Here is a 21,980-nt window from a genome sequence, read left to right on the forward strand (position 1 = left end):
TCGCTATGCCAGTTCCATTACAGGAATTAATATTAGAAAGAATGACGACATTATGCTGGAAAGAGCAATCAGATCGAATCCCCATCTATTTGGAACAAGTCAGAAAAACACTTTCTGTTGGTGTTGATGAGTTTAAATGCAGTAAGATGTGAATCACGTGTAAACACCGTGCTAGAGACGTTAGTTTCCACGTTTCCTGCATTTGTCAAATTTCTGATTTTGCTTCTCAAACCGAATCTTTCTACAATATAAAGATAAGAAGTACCCTATAATGGCCAAAGTGTTTGTTTGTCTGCCTTCACACACACATAAATTTGAACCACATCCTAATTCAAAGCGTTTAATATAATGTGAGCCTGCACTTTGCAGCTCTAATGGCTGCAGCTGTTCTAGGAAGGCTTTCCACAAAGTCTCAAACTACTGCTTAGTTCATTAGTTGAGATACAGATATGATAAGTCAGATTTCTTTTAAGTTATGTACAATATTTTCACGACAACTGAAGGTAAGATATAGTTGCTTGATTTGGCTATAAAATGGCACTAAGTGTCTGGAAAATACATAATATTTCCTCCGTACCGACCTGATGGGTGGACTGCTGCAGAGACGGTTCTCCTTCTTCTCTCCACAGAAGAAAGCTGGAGCTCTGGACAACAGGGAGACCTTTGGGTACCAAGTCACTTTCTTGACTTTTCTGATTGGGACCTTGAAAGCAGAAGATTTTTGTTTGTTTGTTTGTTTGTTTGTTTGTTTGTTTGTTTCTGAATACTTTTCAGAGGTCTACAGATAATTCATTTGATTTCAAACTAGTTGTTTGCCCTCTGACCTGCACTGTGGAGCCTTACATAGACAGGATTAGAAAAACATGTCTAATCCACTCAAATTAGCACAGGTGGACTCCATTTAAGCTGTTGAGGCATCTCAAGGATGTTCATTGCACACAGCTCACTGGAACCTTTGCCGTGAAGTTCTGAGCTCCAGACATGTGAATACACATGTAAATGTGCTTTCATAATCTCATTTGCAAAAATATTTTTTCCACACTTTCGTCGTGGAAATAGAATTTGGAGGAAAGAGATTCACTTAATACAATGATGCTGTAATCTGTACAGCATCATTGTACCCGCGCCTCTCGCCCAAAATGTCTCACATGAAACAGGTGCCACTTCTTCCCACTAGAGACGAGGCTGTAAAGAAAATGGGTGCATGGAGATACACTCTTCATAATGACATCGAATGACTTCAGCTTTTACCTACTGCTATGAAAATATTTTGGACAAAATATTTCCTGCTCTGCTCAGCGACTTCCAAATCTGAAATATAATGAGAGCAAACTTGAGGAGCAAACCTAAGCAATGAACAAAAATGGAATGCTTTGAAGCTCTATGGAGATAGTAATTTTCTTTTTTTTTTTCTTTTTTTTTCAACTAAAGGTTGTGATTTTTATATAGCAACCAGCATTACTTGATTAAACATGGTCAGAAACAGAAATAACACGCAGTGACATTTATTCATGAAAATCTATTAGAGGAAAGAAAACCACTTGATCATGTTTAGTCATCAAAACATCATAGTTAGATCAGTTGACAATAAGTCAAAAATGCTTTTTAACGTCAACTAAACGACAAACACAGCTGCGATTTAATCCGGTTGTTTGGTGAAGTTTACACCCCATCACAAAAACCAAGGATTGCAGCAGGCAGATCTGGATATGCATTTTAAATACCAGAATCTCTGCAGCGCTGTTCATTCCAAAAATGTAAATGGTACAACAAGGAGAACTTTAAACTCAGCAGCAGACAAAAGATTGATAACTCTAGCAGAAGACTCTGTCAACCAGACAACTTCCAGGGGAAAAAAAATGAAATAGATGCATGATGGAGGGATGTTGCAAGCTGGTTGACTTGTTCCTAGGTGTCCATCATTGTCTCCTTGAGTTAAAATATATCTGTAGCAGCACATTGGCTAAGTAAGACAAATCAAAAGAATTAGGAGGAGAGTAGCTTTATTGGAGTTAGGGCTGATGTAGCAGCAGGATGGGAGCAGTGAATTTTCAGAGTTTTTCCATCTTTATTCACTCGATCTTCCTTTGTCCGTCAAACAAACATGAAACAAGTCCAAACTCCTGCCCTCCCTTACTCAGGCTGCGATAGGTTGGGTGAGGGCTGACGTGGGTGAAATGTGAAACATGAAGGGGGAGGAAGAGGGATAGAGGGATGTGGGAAAGGCAGGACATGACAGAGACCGGGAGAGAGGCAGAGAAAAATAAAGAGTTTCTCTAACCAGATATAGTCCCAGTGGTTCTTGCAATTCCTCCTCTACAACTTCCTGTAACTCTCCACTGTTTTCCGAATTGCAACTATAAATAACTCCCTACCGTATCCCCTCTACTCTGCACATTGAACCACCGAGAGATTAAGGGATGAAGGAAGCATCACTGCACCCTCTCTTTCCTCCTCTCCTTCGTTGCCCTCTCTCCTTCACCCCTCCAGACCTCCACCTCTCCCCCACTTCTTCTTTTCCTCACCGAGCTTCACTTGGAGGACGTGGTGTAGCAGCCGTGCGGGTGCCACTGCATGTCGCGGATGCGTCTGATGGACTGCATCTGAGGGCAGGGAGCGCCGAATTCATTGAAATGCCTGTAGTCGCCCTTCTCCAGCAGGTACTGGCAGCCCCGGTACCCGGGGAACTGGTACCCCACCCAGCTGGGGAGGGAAAGAGGGAAGCAAGGCGTGAACAGCTCCAAAGTTTGCAATGAAAATGATTCATTCACTTTGCTTACAAGTGAAGACAAACAGAAGGGTGAAAGACGAGTGAGAGATAAGTGAGAAATGTACATAAAATCTGTTCAGAGACAGATGCAGAGAAATCATAGTGGGTAAACAATCTCTCAGATGAAAACAAAAAAACAAAAAAAAAAGCACATTGATCTGTTTTGTTATGCCGTCAGGCTTCCAGACACGGCCAGGTCTGCTACCCAGCTGTTTGTTTCCACTGGTTCACAGCACCAAGAACAAAGTAATCACAGCAGAGAAGAAGCTTTGTTTGCAACCACACCTCTGCGAACACATCCAGGGACGCAGAGCTGCTGACGTCCATGACACCCTCAGCAAGCTGCTGATGAAAAAGTCTCTATTCCTGCTCTCTCTCTCTCTCTGTCCGTCTCTCTCTCTCTCAGCTCAGAAGAATTGGTGATTAGAAAGCTGTTTCTGCCTGTATGAGAATGACGTCACGGATGTGAAAACCGTCTGACACACGCAGCGGCACACAGATGCTGACTTTTTTTTTGACGCAGTAGTTTGAGAATCAGAGTGCAATGTTTTTTGGCAGCCCTGCTGAAATATGTATGATCTGCCGACTGGAAGATGCAAATGCGGAAAAAAGTGTGGTGTGGTAGTCGGGCTGCAGCCTCAGTCGGGCATACAAAACGACTGCAAAGCACTGCTTATGTATACTTGTAAGATAAGTTAAATAAGATCTCAAGCCACAAAGGTGAGACTTGTGCAATTTCCACCTTATGCATGTTCCACCTCGTGCTGTGAATATTGAATTCACAATGGAGGATGCAGTGACGTAAAAAGAGGAAGGTGATATCAACGCCGTTGTGTCCTGGTGAAATAGGTGCCAGATTTAGACATTTTTCATGACACCTCAGAGTTAGAAGCAAATTCAGCTTGAAGATGTTATTTGTAGAAGTAACATTTAAGAAACTTTCCCTCAAGAGGGGGTCCCGTATAATAAAAAGAAGGTTTTGTAATTTGTGGCTCTGCGAAATTTTTACATAGAAAAGGCTGATTTTAACAAATATTGTTTGTTTGTTTTTTCATCAGTACAAGAAAAAAGTTACTAAGTCAACTGACACTTTCCAAAAAATGCAGAATATTATAACCAATAAATGTATTAATTTTCTTTTTGGAAATGGTTGATGGTCTCTCAAACTGCAGTCTTTTTCATGTGTCCCTTGTCCTACAGGCTTGGATTACATGGTGAAACTGCCTCACTTTCATCCAGTCAAGCTCTGCAGAGCTCTGGCAACGAGTTCAGATTGGACCCAGGTGTGCTGAGGCAGAGTGGCATCTAAAGTTGCAGGACTCTAGCCCTCGAGGAATGCAGTTTGAGACCCGAGCTTTAAGACGTAAAAGAAAAATCAATATTGTGGTTCTTTAGTTTCGTCATAAAACGCATAAAATTCATGTTGCGTCTTTTTCAAATCTCCTGTAAACGTTTTATGCTCTAAAAACACGATGTGACTCCTGACAAAATTTGATTTAGTGTTAAATTTGAAAGTTTTCTATCCAATGTGTACCCTGAAGAAACGGTGGAGCTGATGCCATGTGACCTGAAAGCTGGAGTGGGGATGGAGAGCAGAAGTTGTCTCCTTTTGTTTGTGAAAGCTGCAGCCTCCAATATAAACGCCGTTTTCCTGACTGCACTTCACATGACAGCACTGCCACGTGTCTGTTTGCACATGCTAACGGCTGCCCTTCTTTCAAATAAGCAATGACTTAAAGATAACAAATGTTAAATAGCTTATGTGGCTTCAAACTTTCTTCCCTTGGAGACTGATGTAAATGCAAACAAACTGCAAAGATGCCGTCTTTAACGTCTTTTAGTAGGAGGTTTCCTGGATGAATCAGTGTTTACGTAATTATAAAATCAGAACAACGGCTTCAACAAACTTAATAATGATTGCAAGCCACTTTTCAGTTCACTTGCCCTTTGGTGGCTCCTGTAGCTGTTGCAGCTACTGTGTAGGAGTGTGGCAAATCCACACTTAAACATCAAGTAAAGATTTATGTGAGATGATCCTGGCGTTGTCGATGAGATATCAGATATTTAGAGGAATTCTGGCAGATTTGTCATTTTTAATTTATCGCAAAACTTCATCACCAGCATTTGCAACAAGTGCATCTCGTTAGCTACAGAGCGGCTCTTCGCTGCGGCGCTTCTGCTGGTGAAGAAAAGACAGCCCTCCACAAAATTATTACTGTTTTCCCCTCTGACCAACTCAGTGTCTGTTTTTTTATGAGCAATATGACCCTCCACCCAGTAATACACCAGCGGTTTCATGAGTGTGAGTACAGCAAGGAAATTGGTTGTTCATTGTAGCAGCTAAAGGCACTCTAATTGGTGTCTAATTTGAACTCTCATACTCGCTGCTAAGCTAAAGGGTTATTTTTATGTTTTCCAGTAATACGGGCTGAAATTGATTATCTCTGCCAGTAAATCTGAAATATTGAATCTGTAAGACCTGCATTTGATTAATCTACACTGGACAGAGATTCTTAGTTTGAGATTTACAAGCCATAAATGTAAGCATTTATGAAAGACAAAATGAGACATTTTCACACTTCACAGGCCCGTTTTGGATTACTAACATCGAACCATGAAAAGCACTACATATGGAGAAGATAAATCAGGACCGAGATATTCTACGCTGATTGCAAATTGGGTTTTTCTTCCATCTGAGGATGCAGGCTTAAAAGCAGAGGCTTGCCTAGGGCCACATTCATGCAGGAATCACCACTGGGTCAATATTTATCCATAAAGTGATGAAAAACTACCGAGGAGATAAACTGTGACAAATTATTATACAGAAAACATCCATAAGTTTGACTATTTCTCTTGATCTGAAACAGTCATCTATGTGCTGCACTGTTTAGTGGAGCTGATGAGCAGCAACTAAGCACCCAGAATGCAACGCTGTATGACATTGGCTATCATTCCCCAATCAGGAATTATACAGATTAGCATTGTTAGCTGTACTAATTACTCGTCTCTGTGAGCATTCCTTGGAAAAGGCAAAAGTCTGTCAACATTTCCAAATCCAGCATGACAGAAAGATGTTGAAGACGGAATTAAAGAGAACAACTTTGGTCTCCAAGCCTTCCTGGGATCAACTTAAATAATTGTGGCAAGTCCGACTATACATCCAAAATGACGCTCTGTGGCAAATGGCACCTTTTTAGTTGCGATAAATGAAAACTAAAAGTAGAAAAGGGCAAATAAAAAGGCAGTAAAGTGACCAGTTCATGTTGAGCTCTTTGATGTAGCATCTGGAGGAAAAGCTGTCATGCTTCTGTGGAAAATACAGTTTCCTTATAAATAGCCTTTTTACAGTTTTTGCTCTTCTTCTGACTTTTTTTGTAAACACTGTACCCCTAAAGGTTATTGCTGTGTCTAAGAGTGTTGTGGTGAATGAGATCGGATGGGGTTTTTTTAAACATGGCATAAATAGTTTAAATACTCTTTAATAAATTCAGGGGAAAAAAACTTGCTTGTTAAACCCGAGGTAAAAATCTGGCAGGTAGATCTTGTTATGAACCGTTGATGGTTGGAAACACGGGGTCAACTCTAAAAGCAAGCGTTTTCACAAAGGTAAAATAACTTTAAGATGCTCACGTCCCACAGCTGACCAAGATGCTTCCCACTCTGTCGGTGAAGCCGTAGGCAGGCAGGCTGGGAACATCATCATCCATGATCTCCATCTTACGGCCTTTGTACTCTCCGACCTCATATAAACAGATCTTGTGTTTCTCGGGATCCTGCAACGTGTTGGATGAAACAAAAACAAAAAAAGGAAATGAAGAGGAAGAATAGAAGAGAGCAAGCTTTATTCACGAGTGACAGCATAGCAGAGCTCACCATCCGCACAGGCCTGAAGGACAGAAGGTAATCGTTCTTCTGGCAGCTGCTCCATGAATCCCAGCGGGGGTACTCGCCCTTTTCCAGGATGAACATTTCACCACAGAAGTTCATCTGTTCAAAGCCCACAAATCTGAGGAGTGGAATAAAGTGCACTAAGACGAAAGATGTGCATTGAATCTCTGATTATGGAAGCCTTTCAGTTATTAAGCTCAGAGAGCAGCATTGATTACCCTTCGCGAGAGCGCTGCTTAGCCTTTGATCTCGCTCTTCTGCTTGTCGACTCCTTCTCAAAACTGATTGTTGACATATTCTGGCCTGAGATGCTTCTTTGGGGATTTAGTGGTAAAATGAATTGTATAATGATGCTCTTTATTCTGTTATTGTCTGTTATCGTGTCTTTCATTCTGCTCACACTGCAACTGCAGTTTCTTGGTTAGAGTATAAGCAGAGGAAAGTTGCTTCTGGTCAAAGTCAGATGCTATCTGGAAAACTGAAGCTCGCTCTGCTGCTGCACTCTGTGCAAATCGCTGTGGATAAAAGCCTCCCCTGACTGCCTGAAAGAGCAAAAGTGTCCCATAATGGAGAGGCGCATCAGTGAAATCACCTGCTGTTTGCCCAGAGAAGTGGGGTTTCTGCGTGCAGTGCTTAAACTCGTGGGCGTGCGGAAGTCGGCGGTACTCACGGCCCACAGCAGACGCGCAGGGAGCGCACCCTGTCCATTCCCATGTCACACACGTTCACGCACTCGGCGGTGATGTCAATGCAGCGGCCCTGGAAGTTCTCCTGGTCGTACACGCACATCTGAAGAACACAGAGCGAGGGGGGGGGGAAGGAACTGGTTAAACTGAGGTGGCAAAAGCCTTCCAAATAATGGGTGTAGGGTAGAGATCGTTATGAAGAGCCCATGTTGTCTTCATACAACATGGGCTCTTGTTGGGCTCCTGGAGTATTTTTCAGCCATTTGTAACATTCGACCACCTGCTCAGGGAGCGTTAAAAACCAGGAGGAGCAGGTGAGAGGTCAGGGGGTAAACCGTTAGGTCAGCCGCTTCACACCGTCTAACAAAGAGTAGCAGGAAATGTTTGGAAATCTGCTGTAGATGCGAGGGTGTGCTCTCCGTACCTTGTAGGACATCATGCCGGTCTCAGACGTCTTGCTCTGAGCTGCTTTCCCATCAGGCTGGGACTTGGGTTTCTCTCCTCCAGCAGACATGACTTGAAACCAGGAGAAGAAAAGATTTGTGACAAAGGTATAGTTTTAACATTTTAAAAGTTACCAATCACTGACAAAGCACTCTGAAAAATAATTTTGAAGTCTCACATCCCAGAGATATGTAGAAGCAATTAAAGTAAACTATTTAATTTGGTTGATTTTTCTACAATGTTCTAATATAATCCTTTAAAAACATAATAAACATTTAGTCTGAAATGGACAAAAGTCCAAACTACTTTTTTTTTTTCTTTTTTCAAAATAAAAGCAATTATTTACATATTTGGTAGTAGGGACCAAATTTTTTTGCATTTTTCCCCTTAAAATGTAAATATATGTCCTGATTTAGTGAAATTTGAAACAGCACAGATTTTGTAACAAACAATAAGTTAAACTTTAAACATGCTTTCTGCAAAGAGGGAGATTACAATTTAAGAGGCTTTCACAACGTTAACATAATTTACAATGCACTAAATATCTCTGCCACTTGCTTTTTCTTGATAAATCAGATTTTGTCATTAACATTGCTTAAGAATATAACCATTAAGGGATTAGATTTAATGAAAACAAGCTTCTTCCTGCTCCTGTTCAGATATGTAAATTGAATCAAAATGTACTTTTTTCATTTTGCTTATTTTTTTAATATAACTTTCTCCCTTTGTTCCTCAGTGGTTTTTTTTGTATGTAATTCCTACAGGTTGTTGCTGTTACTCTGTCTGATACATTTTAAAATCCCTTTTTTCTCTCTGTTTTTGACTGGAGTCATAAAAGCTGGGTCACCTGAGACGAGACCACAGAGTCCCACGTTAGCAAACATTTAACTTGCACAGCAGAACAAAAGCAACGCAAAGTAAAGTCTGAGCCGTTTTTCAACAGATGGTACAAAAAGATCCATCAGTCTGTTCAAACTTTGCCACACTTGTTCATCACTTGTTGGAGCTCAGAACAATCGATGTCTTTTATCCGCAGTCAAACAATGAAGAAGCACAAAAGACAAAGTGAGCTGCAAGAAAATCACTCAAATTAATTCAGTTTAACAGTATGGATCTGTTCACTGGCTACTGAAAATGCTTTCTCACCATGTGCCAGCACAACATTTGATTTTAAAACCTGCCATATTCTTTATGTTTTTCATTAATAATGCTGGATTTTCCCATTCTAAGGTCACATTAATTCATTTATTTTATAATTCTGACTCCCACAACCATATCTGGACTCTACCTCAAATCCTTTCTTCTCTTCTCTTTTCTGCGGGGTGTTGACCACTGTCTTACCTGTGGCAGTGTGTGAGTAAATGAGCGGATTGGTGGTCAGTGTGGGAGTACAGGGGGGCCCACGGTAGCTTTTATACGCTGGCGCCTGGAGTGAGGGGATTATGCTGATAGAAAAAAACTCGCTGAGCTCACAGCCCCCACAGAATAGAAATACCCCATCATCAAACACAGAGAGAGACACGGGATACCAGCTGATATAAAAGAAAACTACAAGGAAGACACATGACCTCAAAGCTTTTTGTTAGATCAAGAGGACTTAATCAAAGATAATTGAGGACGTCGCTGTTGAATTTACAAATAACCTGGCTGAAAACACCAGCGGTGGGCCCAAATCACTTAAGAAAAACTATTACTAATGTTGAAAATAAATAAACGTCACCTAATGTCAAGTTATTTAAAGTAGAGACACTTTGTTTGCTGTGGAAACTACAACCAATTAGCAATCATTTGGTATTGTATTTGTTTTTATAAAGTAGAGATGCTGCTCAGAGTGTGTTTAGTAATTAATAAGGGCATAAATAGGAAAAATATGACAACTAGAAACAAATATATCTACTTATTGTTAGTCTTCCTGTAGCTGCAGCAGCATTAGTTGCTATAGAAAGTTAGAAAAAGTGCATTGCAAAACTATGTTTTCAAAAGTGAGGCAAAAGACTCAAGGTTTTTAATTATGACAGTACAGGAGGTTCTATGTGTAACTTTTTATGTCATATAAAGTGTCTTCTAAACAAAATAGTTTCTATGTTTAGGGAATTTTATGTCATCGATCAACTTGAAGCAATGTATACTGTAATTCTGTGAAAAATGAAACATTCTTCATTTTTCTTTTACAAGTGGTAATCTGAAAAGTGTGGCGTGCATTTACTTTTAGAACTCTTTCACCTTATTCTGTATTCATATTTTGCTGCAAGTACCACTGGTCATTAGACCAGTGGTACCTGCATTAGACCAGTGGTACTTGCCACTGGTTCTGGCATTAGACCTAATGCCAGAACCAGCTTTGGACGTCTAGATACAGACATGTTTAATCAATTATTTGCAGCTCAACCTCAGTTTTATAAAATAAGACTTGCATGTCATGAACATGGATTTTGGTTTGAACTTTGAATGCATTATTCTAATTGATTAATCCAAACCACTCCATTGTATTTATTGCGTTGGTTGAGGTTGTTGTCCTGCTGGAAGGTGAACCTCCACCCTCATCTCTAGTCTTTTTCAGCCTCAACAGGTCTTCTTACAGTGTTGTCCTCCTTTTCCCCTCCACTTAGCTAAAATCATCTTCCTAAAAACTATGACCAGCTTCTGTATCTCTGCTTCACAAAAACTTCCCAGTTGTTTTGCCAATAACTTGAGTCAGCAACCACAACTACTGGCTAATGGTATATTTTCATAAACCATACCCAAAAATCTGTTCAAAATTGTAGTTTGACAAAGACGGAGCAATCTTCGTCTGTGTTTGCTGTCATACCTAAATGGTTTCTGTCCAGTATTTTCAATGTAACAGCAGGGCAGGTTTTCTGGTTTTATACAGTGAGGCTTCTCACAAAAATATTCTGGCCTGCTTCTGTCGGCGCTCTAATAAAAACAAGTTGGGTAAAACAATAACGAGAGAAGCAATAAGCTGGGAGAAGCAATAACCTTATTATACCTTTGGGTGAGCAAAGGGGTTCTGCGAATGCAAGGACAAACACCCATCTAAATCTCTTTCATGAACACTGTAGGAGGAGGTCATTAAATTAACGGCCCTGAGTGTTTTCCTTCCAGTGTGGGTGAGGGTAATATTACACTGGGTGTGGGCTGCAGAGCATGGAGGAAACACACTGGCCATATGTGAAGCATGAGCTGGCAGTCGAGTTCATGTGATGTGCGGCATCACATGAACTCAGAAAGGAGGCTGAGGCCACAGCTGTGCTCCAGCTGAGACACCGGTGGCTGACGTAAAGCAAAGAGTTGTTCAATGGCCAGCCTACTTCCTGTCCTTTGAATATGGTCAAGAAAGAGGCAGCGAGAATCAAGAGGCAGAAGAGGGCGCATTATGAATCAAACGTTGCACATCCTTTGTCGCTGCAGAGAGCCTGATAATCAAATAAAAAGAGCGGCGAGAGAGGCATTCAAGTTACTTTACAGAACAGCTTTTAACTGTAGAGTAGACGCTTGTTTTCAGGACCATCAAGAAATGTCAGTCATACTTGAAAACCAGTTTATTTAGAAATAACAAAGTGCAATGAGTAAAGGAAAGACAAAAAGTATTCTGTTATGTCAGGTTTTTCCAAATTTGTTGGAATTACGTTTATATTTCTAAATACATAAAATATGAAACTCTCATTACCATATTATGATTTTTAATTGTTGTTTTAGTTTTCATCTGTATAGGACGGATATTGAGTAGACAGTTTGATCAGAGGATGATGATCTGCTGCCATTTTGTGTTTTATTTACAGATCTGGTTTAAAGTTCCACATTAACATTATGGACATGAATAATGATACTAATCCTATAACTGCAAAAAGAGTCTGTTTAATTTTTTTTGTACTCATAGAACAGCTGAATTTAATTTAAAACACACAGGCATGATATCACCCAACCAATTTGAATTATTTGTTGCATCAAATTAATGGGGATTGGTGCTGCCACAGTTTCACATTTAATTTGGAGACGATGCATAATTTTGCTTTCACTTAAATTTGTGATACCTTGCATTAGTCTGTGACAAAACTTCAATGAAATACATATGCGTGCAAGAAACTGCCTCTGTCTTTTGGAAATTGCTTCCTATAGCATTGAACTGAAGGTAAAAGTCACTAACTCTCTTCACATCAGCTCATGAGCAGAGAGAGAGAGCTTCATGAAATGGGTTTCAGTGACTGATGCAGTGGTGCAGAGCGCGCGGCCACTGCACTGAAAAGCAGTGGAGGGATGTTTTCTGCAAGAATAAATTATGCCTCTTTGCAATTCTAATGGATGAATCTGAATTTGGCAGTTGTTAGGAGAACAGTCTTTGCCGGACTGCATTGTCAGGTGTGAAGTTTGATGCAAAGACAGTTATGTGGAGGGGCGCTGAGGGATTGTAGCTAATTGTTTTCAGAGAATGGAACTCAACATTGTAGTTTTTCAAAATATTTTTCAGTTTTACTCTTGACGTGTTGGTAAGAGTTTGGGTACGATGGTGTCAGTTCCAACACGACTGCACCAATTGACAGAGCGGTCCATAATCCAGAGATGAGCTTGGTTTGGTGTAGAAGAACATGACTGACCTGCGCAAAGTCAACTCAACCAAACAAAACATCCTTGGGATATATTAGAGCAGAGACTCTCGTCTAACATCAGTGTCTGACCTCGCAAATGTTTTTCATGAAAGACTGTAGAAATATTTCCAAAACACAGCCCTACATTTGGGGAGAGCCTAGTCGATGTTAAGCTTAACTCTGGCAAGCTTTGCAGCTTTAAGGTTCCCCAAAACGTGTTGGAATACATTTTCAACAAGTTTTGGCCAAAATCATGTGAATTTAGAATCAGAAGTCATTCAAGTTCAAAGGTCTTTTTAAATGCGCTACATGAATAAAATGATGAGAAATGATTCAAAGAACCGATTATTAGACAATTTTTTGCTTCATTTTCTTAGATTTTACATTTGGCAATAAAGCATTGATGTGACTTAAAGCTCAAAATAGAAACATTATCTGAAAAAAATGCTCACTCAAAATCATAAGTGTTAAGGTTTTCTTGTTATCATTTCCACTCAGGATTGTCTTCATTTTTTGTATTCACTGACTATTTCCAACCCACATTATTTTCCTACTTGAAAGGCTCTGTGATATCCTGTCTTACTCAAGGTCAAGGTATCTTTATTACTCTCACATAGGAGACATTTGTGATCAAAAATGGCAGTGCTGCTGGAGAACACATCACTATAACAAAGCAAGCAATAACTAGAAAAGATAGTAGTAAAAATCTTAGAACACATACCATCGTTTATGTCTGTTTCTGTTCATCCCCTGCCAAGCCGTGGTTTGTTTTACTCATCTCTCTGAATTAAAGCTGAGTCTGCTCTGACTTCATCTCTACAACTCATTCATCAAACCCATTTGTCCTTCACTTCATCAAACTATTTGTAGCACCGCAGGGTTCAGTACAACCATGCAAATGTGTCACGAGACACATTTATTTCTGCAGCTCAAAATTAGAAACAGTTCAGCGTGTGCAGCATACAACCCAGGTGATGCTACATGGTTATATTGTTAGATAAAACTTTCGTATGCTAAGGGAGAGCCAGCAGGTCTAAAGGTTAACCGACAGCCTCACCCAGTGGTAACAATACTTGTCGTTTCTTAAGGCAGCATGAAAGCATGCACAACTACATGCCTCTTTTGAAAGCACAGGGTTTCCATTCAAAACTGACCTTTCCGTTGGTTTTTCAAAGCAGATATTTGATCATTTCTAAAATGTGTTTTTAGCAAAGAAATGCCTCCCAAAAAACAAAAAGACACCACGGTATATGGAGGACGAGACATAAGGAGAAACTGCGTATCATTGTAAATAGAAAACTGATTCTCTTACATGACAAAGAAAAACATTTTAACAGGAATATGTCAAGTAGCTGAATCTACTTCAATCTATTTGTAGCTAATGTTTAGAGTAAGCATTCTTGCTTTCACCAGAAATCATGTAAAGAGGACGCGAGAGAAATTTGTGACAGCAAAGTCAGTGGACTTCCCCTTAACCTCTGGTTTGAGACAATTTGTACCTCAGGATTTGAAACAATTAGAAATTTAACTTCAAATGAAAAGACGCATCTGAGACTGAGGAACAGGGACACAAACAAAGGTTATGTCTCAGAGGCAACACATAGCTTGAGAGAGGTCAGTTGCTATCCCATCATTTTTAAGAGGGTTGTTTGTGAGCATAAAGTTTGTCAGCTAAAAAATGTTTTATTTTCTTGTATTTTGTTTTGTGTTCTTCTTACTTTTTGCCTCCTCTCTCAGAATGAAATTTCTTTTGTCCCCTCTGTTTCTGAGCAAGATAAAATGGAGAATATTTCACTGCAGCTGCTCTCTGATTGTATGCCACAATTTTAACTTCATTTCCACACGTGTAGCATCAATCTGCAGAATCTTTAGAGCAAAGTGAAATCTTGTGAGAAAAACTAATTGTAGATGGATTTTGATCAAGATGTTCTTACAGCTACAATATTCTAGTGAAGAATTGTAGCGTTTTCCATTCCCTGCCACCATATACTACCCTTGCTTGACTTAATAATAATAATAATAATAATAATAATAATAATAATAATAATAATAATAAGTTTTTGTATGTTTTTACAGGCAACAATTTTAAATGAGAGAAACAGAAAAGCAGAACAGTGTAGATAGGTCAAACCTCCATTTAATTATTTTTACTCTAATTAAAGATTCCTTCAAATATTTGGATTCATAAGTCATAGTTGTGAAAATAAAAACACTGAGACTCTTTTTTTTTCCCCATTAAAAATAAAGCTTTAAATCATCTCCCGCCTTATTTCAGAGATCCCAATATTGTGCATTTTCTTGGGGGGCACAATGGGGTCACAGCACCAAGAACAGGCCAGGCATGAACAAGATTGCACAGGAACATAACAACAGCCAATTAATAGCAGTTTCTACAGACAGTATTATGCAAATAGTAAGTTCAGCTACTGCTAAAGTTGGAGAAATGTATTTTGAAGAAGGTGGAGCATTCACAGTAAACATGCCTAAAGAAAAGGTTTATGTCACATCTAGGTGTGATCTAATGCAAAGACTTAACAGTGTTGTCTTTAAAATATTCTAATCCTTGATAAATTATAATAATGATTAGAACCACAACACTGGCTGCATCTTCATTAAAGACATTTGAGTTTGGGAAGCCATCACCCCTGATGGTATTTCAAAATCCTGTTTATTCTCTGCCTATAGTCCTCCTCCATTGTTGCTCTATACGATGGCACTGCTGACCTATACGATTAGACCAAAACAGCCCCGGCATTCATAAGCCGAACCTCTGTGGGTCCTGTCTATATGATCTGCTGAGTCGACAGGGCGCTCAGGGTTAACAAAGACAGAGTTGGATCCTAACCGCTGGTGTGCACGCTCAACCCTCAACCTTCACTTTACGCACAGATTTGAGCTCAGAAGCGCCTCTTTCCGCAACCTGCGTCAAGTTGATCAATGTTAGTTAGAGGAACCCCGGAACTTTCCCGTCACTTAAATAGTTGCCTCTCAAAAAGTGTTTTTTCAAAGTTCATTTTCTCTTCTGTCTTCAATAAAAGAATAAATAAAAAAAAATACAAATGAATGTGAAAACCTGAAACAACAGAGTTTGCCATATTCAACAAAAGTCTTCCTGAAATAGGAAGTCAAGAAATATTAATTATAAAAAAAAAAAATAAAAAATAATAATAATAATAATAATAATAATAATAATAATAATAATAATAATAATAATAATAATAAACTTTTCATTAAACATATTTGTCACTTTCATATAAGACATAATGATCATTTATGGAATAATACGTAATAATAGTATGTTTTTAATATTCTTAGCAATATCTAGTCAAATATCTTGTCAAATACTAACTTTTGTATTTCGACAGAAATGCTTAAAAAATACAAAAAGTTTTATTTTTTACAAGTATGCTGGTACTGCATTACAGTGTCAGGTTGGTATGTAGAGCACGATGAACTTTTATTGTGAAGGTTTCGGCCAGCCGGAAGAGGTTGGTCTTATTTTCATCACACTTGACAGGCTCACCAAGCCAAGTCGCGAGAGCTCATGCGCGGCACGAGCACGGCGCGTGGCCGCTCATATAAAACAGAAGGTCCAGTTTGAGACAAAAGTCTAAAGAGGATTTGTTGCGTGAGAAGTCAGAGGAAAACAGTCTGGTAAGATTTAAATTACTAATTTTTTCAAGAGGGAAAACAGTCAAACTGGAACTGTTGTTGTTGGGACACAAATGGTTTATTTGATCATTTATGTGTGTGTTTTGTGGGAAAATAAGCTTAAAACGTAACATTTTTGTATTTATTGTATTTACTTGTTTTTATTCAGTTATCGTTTAATAACTACAAAACTTCCCTTGGGTTTTTCCTGACCTTTTCTTATTTTCTAGCCATGAATAGATTGTCCAAAACCTACAGGAGCTCACCCATGTCCTTCAGGGCCATGGGCACAGCTCCCTTCTTTAAAAGTAAGATCACACTTTTCTCACTTAGACTGAAAATACTTGTGGTAAACAGGCTCAGTTTCCTTCCATTCCCCATGTGCTGCTCCCCCCCAACAGGTGACTGTGTTTGAACAGGAGCACTTCCAGGGCAAGTGTCTGGAGTTCATGACCGCGGCCTGGACAACATCCGCTCCATCCGAGTGGAGAGTGGAGCGTGAGTCACACAGCCTGTAGGTCTCAGTGAGCAGCTGATTGTTGTGTGTCTGGTTGTATCTGTATATATGTGGTGTGTATTCTGCATTCACCAAAAAGTAGAGGAGAAAAGTGAGTGATGTGAAATATGTTCAGCATCACCAGAGGAAAAAGCTTGTTTGTATAGTGACTCCCCATTAATTTGCAGTTAGTCAATTTACAACCTCAAACTTAAATGTACTTTATTAGTATTTTATGTGATATATTTCTGAGAGAAAACCAACAATACCTTGCTGACAGAAGCTAGAAAGGGAGCGTCATTATCCAAAGTAAAGCGAGTCCTGTTCTGTCACAAGCCGAAAAGCTAATCAAACAGGAATTACTTCAAAAATAAATATAAAAACCCAGATGCTTGTTTGCAAATGCACTCAAAGACAGTTAATAAAACTAAAACTGAAGAGCTTGGCAGGAAGATGGAGCTTGCACGTGAGATAAATGTATCGTAACTTTGAAGTACAGAATGGCAGCAGCATGTTGTGTTGATGTTTTGCTGCAGGAGGGACTAAATAGATGGCATCATAAAGATAGAGCATTATGTTGTAATGCTGAAGTATTTACATGCTGGGTAATTCACAAAAAAGATCTAAATATACAAACAATTACATTATTGTTCTATCTTCTATTGTTACATAAATCCCTTCTAATAATCACAAAAAAGAAATCAGTTAATATTTTAAATGTATGCTATTAGATATTTTGTAGATATTTAATGAAACATTTTTTAAAATCCTTTCTGTGTTAAATCAACTGACACATTAGCTTTTACATGTTTAGCCAGTGTTTTAACTCCTGAAACAAAGAGGAAAAAATGCATTTTGTGACATGTCAACACCTACTTCTCACCTTGTGTTATACTTTGAAATAATCACCTTTGCAATTTTCTTTCACAGGAAATACGAGGCAGATTTTACACTGCTGTCAGCACACTGTTGTTTTTGTTCATGAGAAATCTTAAAAAAATCATTTAAGAGTGAAAAAAAATGTGGGGGAAAAAGCCCCCATAGTTTCTTAAATGTTTCTGTCAGGTGTGCGCTGCCCGGTTCATGTTCACAGTTTTCATATTACATATTTAACCTTCTTTTTGCTAAAACATCTGGAAATGTCACATTCAAGGCTTTGGATCTTGCTTGCAGGTCTGCGAATGGTAACATACACTTCGCAGTTTCATCAAAGTAGCCACAGGATGATTTTCGAGAGGGAGAACTTCATCCGTCCCTGCAGGCTGCGGGCTGGTTCATGCCCGAGGTCAGCTCCACGCATGTGCAGAGCGGAAAGTAAGTGAGTCTACTGGCTTTTTTTTTTTTTATCATAAATGAAGTTTCAGATAATCTTAAAAGACAGGGTAATTAAAAAAAAAAGAAAAAAGGCAACAATCCAAGCTGGTCGTTATCGCTGAGTCACTTTTCAACATAATGAAGCTCAAACACTCTTTTATCTACAAAGCGACACTCATTAAATTTGGTGAGTTTAAAACAAAAGTGTCTTTATGAGTATTTTGAGAGAATTACTCTAAGAGAAACAGACAGTGGATACAGAAAAGAGGAAGTTAATGCACAAAACAATTAAAATGATATCTCTCAGGTGTCTTGAGAAAGCAATCAAAGCCCATTGCATTCACATAATAAACTAAAACTGAGGAAAAGAAATTAAAATTTGGTGCAGCTGCAAGTTGTAAGAAGAAGACCAACATTCACATGTTTATTGCAGCGTTACATAAGTTAATTGAATTATGAACATTCACTTCCTTAGCCATGTTAAGAACCACGACTATTTGATTGTTTGATAGCAAAATTATTAAAGTAGACCATTACATGGCAGCACAACTAGGCATTCTGAAAACCTATCATCAGAATAAGGAAGAATAAAATATAATTGACTTTGAAGGTGTCATGACTGTTGGTGCCAGACGTGCAGGTCTGAGTGTTTCAGAAAATGCTGATCTGATGGGATTTTCATGTACAAGCATCCCTCGGGTTTGCAGATGACTGTCTGATTGCTGTGTGAATGGAAATGTCTTGTTGGTGTCGGGAAAATAGGTCAAGAGGATATGAAGGCAACAGTAGCTCAAACATCAACATCTAAACCCTGTGAAAATCACACCAAGTAACTCTCCTGTCAGCTAAAAACAGGAAACCGAGGCTACAGTTCTCCAAATTCAGAAAATTACAGATTAGATAAATGTTACCTGGTCCAATAATTTTTTTTTTATTTCAGGTGCGACATTAAGATTCCAGAGCCAGAATTTGGTGTAAATAGTACTGCGACTAGCGACCTGTCCGGGGTGTTCCCCACCTCTCGCCCTTTGACCTCTGGAGATAGGCACCAGCATCCCTGGTAACCTCTCCAGGGATAAGCCTGTAAGATGATGGATGGATGGATGGATGGATGGATGGATGGATGGATGGATGGATGGATGGATGGATGGATGGATGGATGGATGGATGGTGCTGCTTTGTGTCAATGGCTCAGCTTTGAGAAATCCTGATTATTTGATCATGTTCATCCTACAGTTTACCCATCATCTGACGACTGCTTCCAATGCAATAACGCACTGTGTTGAAAAACAAATTCATTTGTCCTAGTTTTAACTTTATTTTTGTCGGTATCTGCCCCTTTGCTTTGACTTCTCAACAAACAGAACACATTTTCAGTTCTGAGAGAGATCCTGCTGTTGAAGCTCGTACAGGAGTGGAGGTGAAGGGGGGAAATCTGCTCATCCAAAACAAAAACCACTCAGGGGAGAAGATACTTAAAATATGTTTTCATACATACAGTGGAGTCAACATATTTAGTCATTCAGGGAATACGGGTTTTTTGGATTTCGATTTCACCGGTGATGGTATCTTTCACATAGACCCAGAACCTCCAAACAGCCTGAGCAAGTGGCTTAAGAGGAAGGATAGATATGATACATTCCTATTAAAATCTAAAAAGATTTCAGTCAGGATAATAATTTATTTTCCAAAAGCCAGTCTTTGAATTTGCTGATTTATGATGGAGAGCTTTGAACACAAATGTTCCTGCTAAATGTTTTACATGTGAGAATGACAACATCTCTAACTTTTGCAATGGTATAACAGAGATGATAAAAATAACTTTAAAAACTAAACAATTTTTTTACAAATATAATAAAGTGAAATAAATAAAAAAAATCACATTTTCGCGCTGAAACTGCTTCAAAATTCTAAGCTTGATCAGACTGAGCCTGTTGCTGTCTGTTTAATCATCCCCCTTTGTGGCTGTGCCTCTCCTTAGCTTTTTGTGCTGAGTAGCCGGGCTCCAGGGTACATCATGGAGTGTGAGAGGCACAGTGGAGATAATCAGCACTGGAGGAACTGGGGCTCCCACTGCCAGACACCAAACACCCAGTCCATCAAACGCATCAGGCACCGAGGAGCCTCGTATCGAGACCAGCAGCAGGTTGGACTTGAGCAAAAGAACCCCTGAGCTCGACCTCAGTTTGGTTCAGAGGGCTTTGGACCATAACTACAAAACAAACCATGTGGGATCTAGCATCTACCTCCCAACCCCACCCATAGTTTCTTTGTTTTAAGGAATATTTTGATTTTGTACAAGTTAAATAAAGTTTAGGCTGAGCAGATAAATAGTGCGGACATGCAGGAATGTGTTTTGACATTTTGCACTGAACTTCACATAATATTTTTGCACACTGTTACCTCAGTATTGAGCCAGAATGATATCAGAGTCTGAACATTAAAACTTAAACCACGGCTTCAAATATGAGGAGGCATCAGAAGAAAATGGAAGAACATGTTGCCAAGCATGTACAGGTTTAGGGGCCACTGTGGATGAATTCAGCAAGTTTTATTCTGTTACACATAAAGAAACTTTTGAGAAAATACCTAATCATTCAAAAAGATATTATAAACACCTGATGCATATAGAAGAAAAAGAAAACATATAGATAAATAAGCTTCTTTCTCAGTTGTTTTGTTATTCTAAGTACTGGCAACTGACAACACAAAGAGTGGGACCAATATTCTTAAAAGAAAGAAAAATTAGCTTCTCATTTCTAATGACTAATTTATGTACTATATTTCTGCAGATCATCACAGCAGACAGGCTTATTAAAACATAAAAAGCCCCATGAGCATCCTTCGGGAAACTGTTTTTATTCAGCTGTGGATTCATGCAATAAACATCTGCTTAATGAGCATTTCTCGCATTGCAAACGGTCACGAATCCTGTCTCGAAGCGAAACTAATTAACTTTAATAGCTGCACACAAAACGGAGACAGGTGTCTCAAGAGTAACTTAAACAATTTTTGATTCGCAAAAATTAGTGAGTATTATAATAATAACTATGGAGCAAAAATAGATCATTTGTATTTAGTATAATCTTCCACCTTCCCTGATCCTTTTGTATCAGCTTGTGCTCATTGTGCTTTTTTTACACATGTAATTATCTTTAAATAGATTATTTTTGTTTTATTTATTGTTTCAGTAACAGCGGTATCACTTGTTGCTCCTCTCTGTCTCTAGTCTCTCTTAAAGAGAGTTAATTTCAAACGGCCTAAAGAATAAGACAAACTTATTCTTTAAGAGTTTATTTTAGGAGAGATCAACCATCAACCATCTGATCCGCTCTTCTTGATTAAACAAGTGAACTCTCTGTGCTTGTTATGTGAATGCTGGTATTTGAACATACTCTTTGAGGAATAATTTTTATCTCGTTCTTTACTTGCTGTTCTTCAGAGTTTCCATGGAGATACGTGTTTTAGTTTTTTTTTTTTTTTTACCCACTTAATTTTAAAAGAGGGTGAATAGAAAACACAATGCACATCTTGTAAGCAAAACATAATCGCTTTCATCCATTTTAAGCTCCTGCTTCAGTGTATGGAGAAAAGAAATACCAGTAAAAACAACATCAACTATATATTGTTGCAAACTCTCAAATATATGGGGAACAGTGCAATAAGGATGTTTCTCAGTTCACTAAAATACGTGTTGTGCATCAATCAATCAATCAATCAATCAATCAATCAATCAATCAATTGTGCATAATAGTTAATACGCCACAGAATATAGATAACATGTTCAGGTATAAATTCAATCTCAAATTGACCAAGAAATGTGATCTCCTAGTGTAAAACCAGCCAACCAATTTTTTTTAATTTTTTTTTAAAATCCAGCCAATAATGTTTCCTTACAGAAACGGAACCTCGCTTGGAGTGGGACAGATTCATCATTGGAAGCACCTGCGCTTCACTGCAATGACATTGAAAAATCTCCTGCAGAACAAAACATCTCTATAAGACCTAACAGCAGGTCTAAAAAAAAAAAAAAAGCAAAAAGCCAACTTGTCGTCATTAACAGGATATTTCTGCACTCCAGATATTTTCCCGTCGCAGCAGGAAAGATTCAGGCATAATGAAGGACATTAACAATAAATCAGCTC

General features: G+C 38.8%; 1 protein-coding gene and 2 long non-coding RNA genes across 4 annotated transcripts; 2 read left to right on the forward strand and 1 right to left on the reverse strand.

The window, feature by feature from the left end:
• Positions 1–1,986: 1,986 nt before the first annotated feature.
• Positions 1,987–9,178, reverse strand: LOC103132607 (beta-crystallin B1-like). Its single transcript, XM_007544420.2, has 6 exons — positions 9,130–9,178; positions 7,769–7,860; positions 7,329–7,447; positions 6,644–6,776; positions 6,401–6,543; positions 1,987–2,703 (listed from the first exon to the last, which is right to left on the reverse strand). The coding sequence occupies exons 2-6, from the start codon at positions 7,856–7,858 to the stop codon at positions 2,532–2,534; spliced, it is 657 nt and encodes a 218-aa protein (XP_007544482.1). The 5' UTR covers positions 7,859–7,860; positions 9,130–9,178; the 3' UTR covers positions 1,987–2,531.
• LOC103132602 (uncharacterized) lies at positions 2,713–5,243 on the forward strand. Its single transcript, XR_475587.2, has 2 exons — positions 2,713–3,490; positions 3,971–5,243. It is a non-coding gene; the product is annotated as an uncharacterized LOC103132602 (long non-coding RNA).
• Positions 9,179–16,127: 6,949 nt separating the features above from the next.
• Positions 16,128–21,529, forward strand: LOC107834942 (uncharacterized). Of its 2 annotated transcripts, XR_001660780.1 has the most exons (4): positions 16,128–16,333; positions 16,427–16,523; positions 18,776–18,918; positions 19,817–21,529. It is a non-coding gene; the product is annotated as an uncharacterized LOC107834942 (long non-coding RNA). The 2 variants fall into 2 exon arrangements; XR_001660782.1 differs by lacking the exons at positions 18,776–18,918; positions 19,817–21,529 and adding an exon at positions 17,724–17,854 and having other exon boundaries at positions 16,129–16,333; positions 16,427–16,539.
• Positions 21,530–21,980: the final 451 nt, after the last annotated feature.

The sequence above is a fragment of the Poecilia formosa genome, unplaced genomic scaffold (genome assembly GCF_000485575.1).
Source record: "Poecilia formosa unplaced genomic scaffold, Poecilia_formosa-5.1.2 Scaffold11, whole genome shotgun sequence".
NCBI classification, from domain to species: Eukaryota; Metazoa; Chordata; class Actinopteri; order Cyprinodontiformes; family Poeciliidae; genus Poecilia; species Poecilia formosa.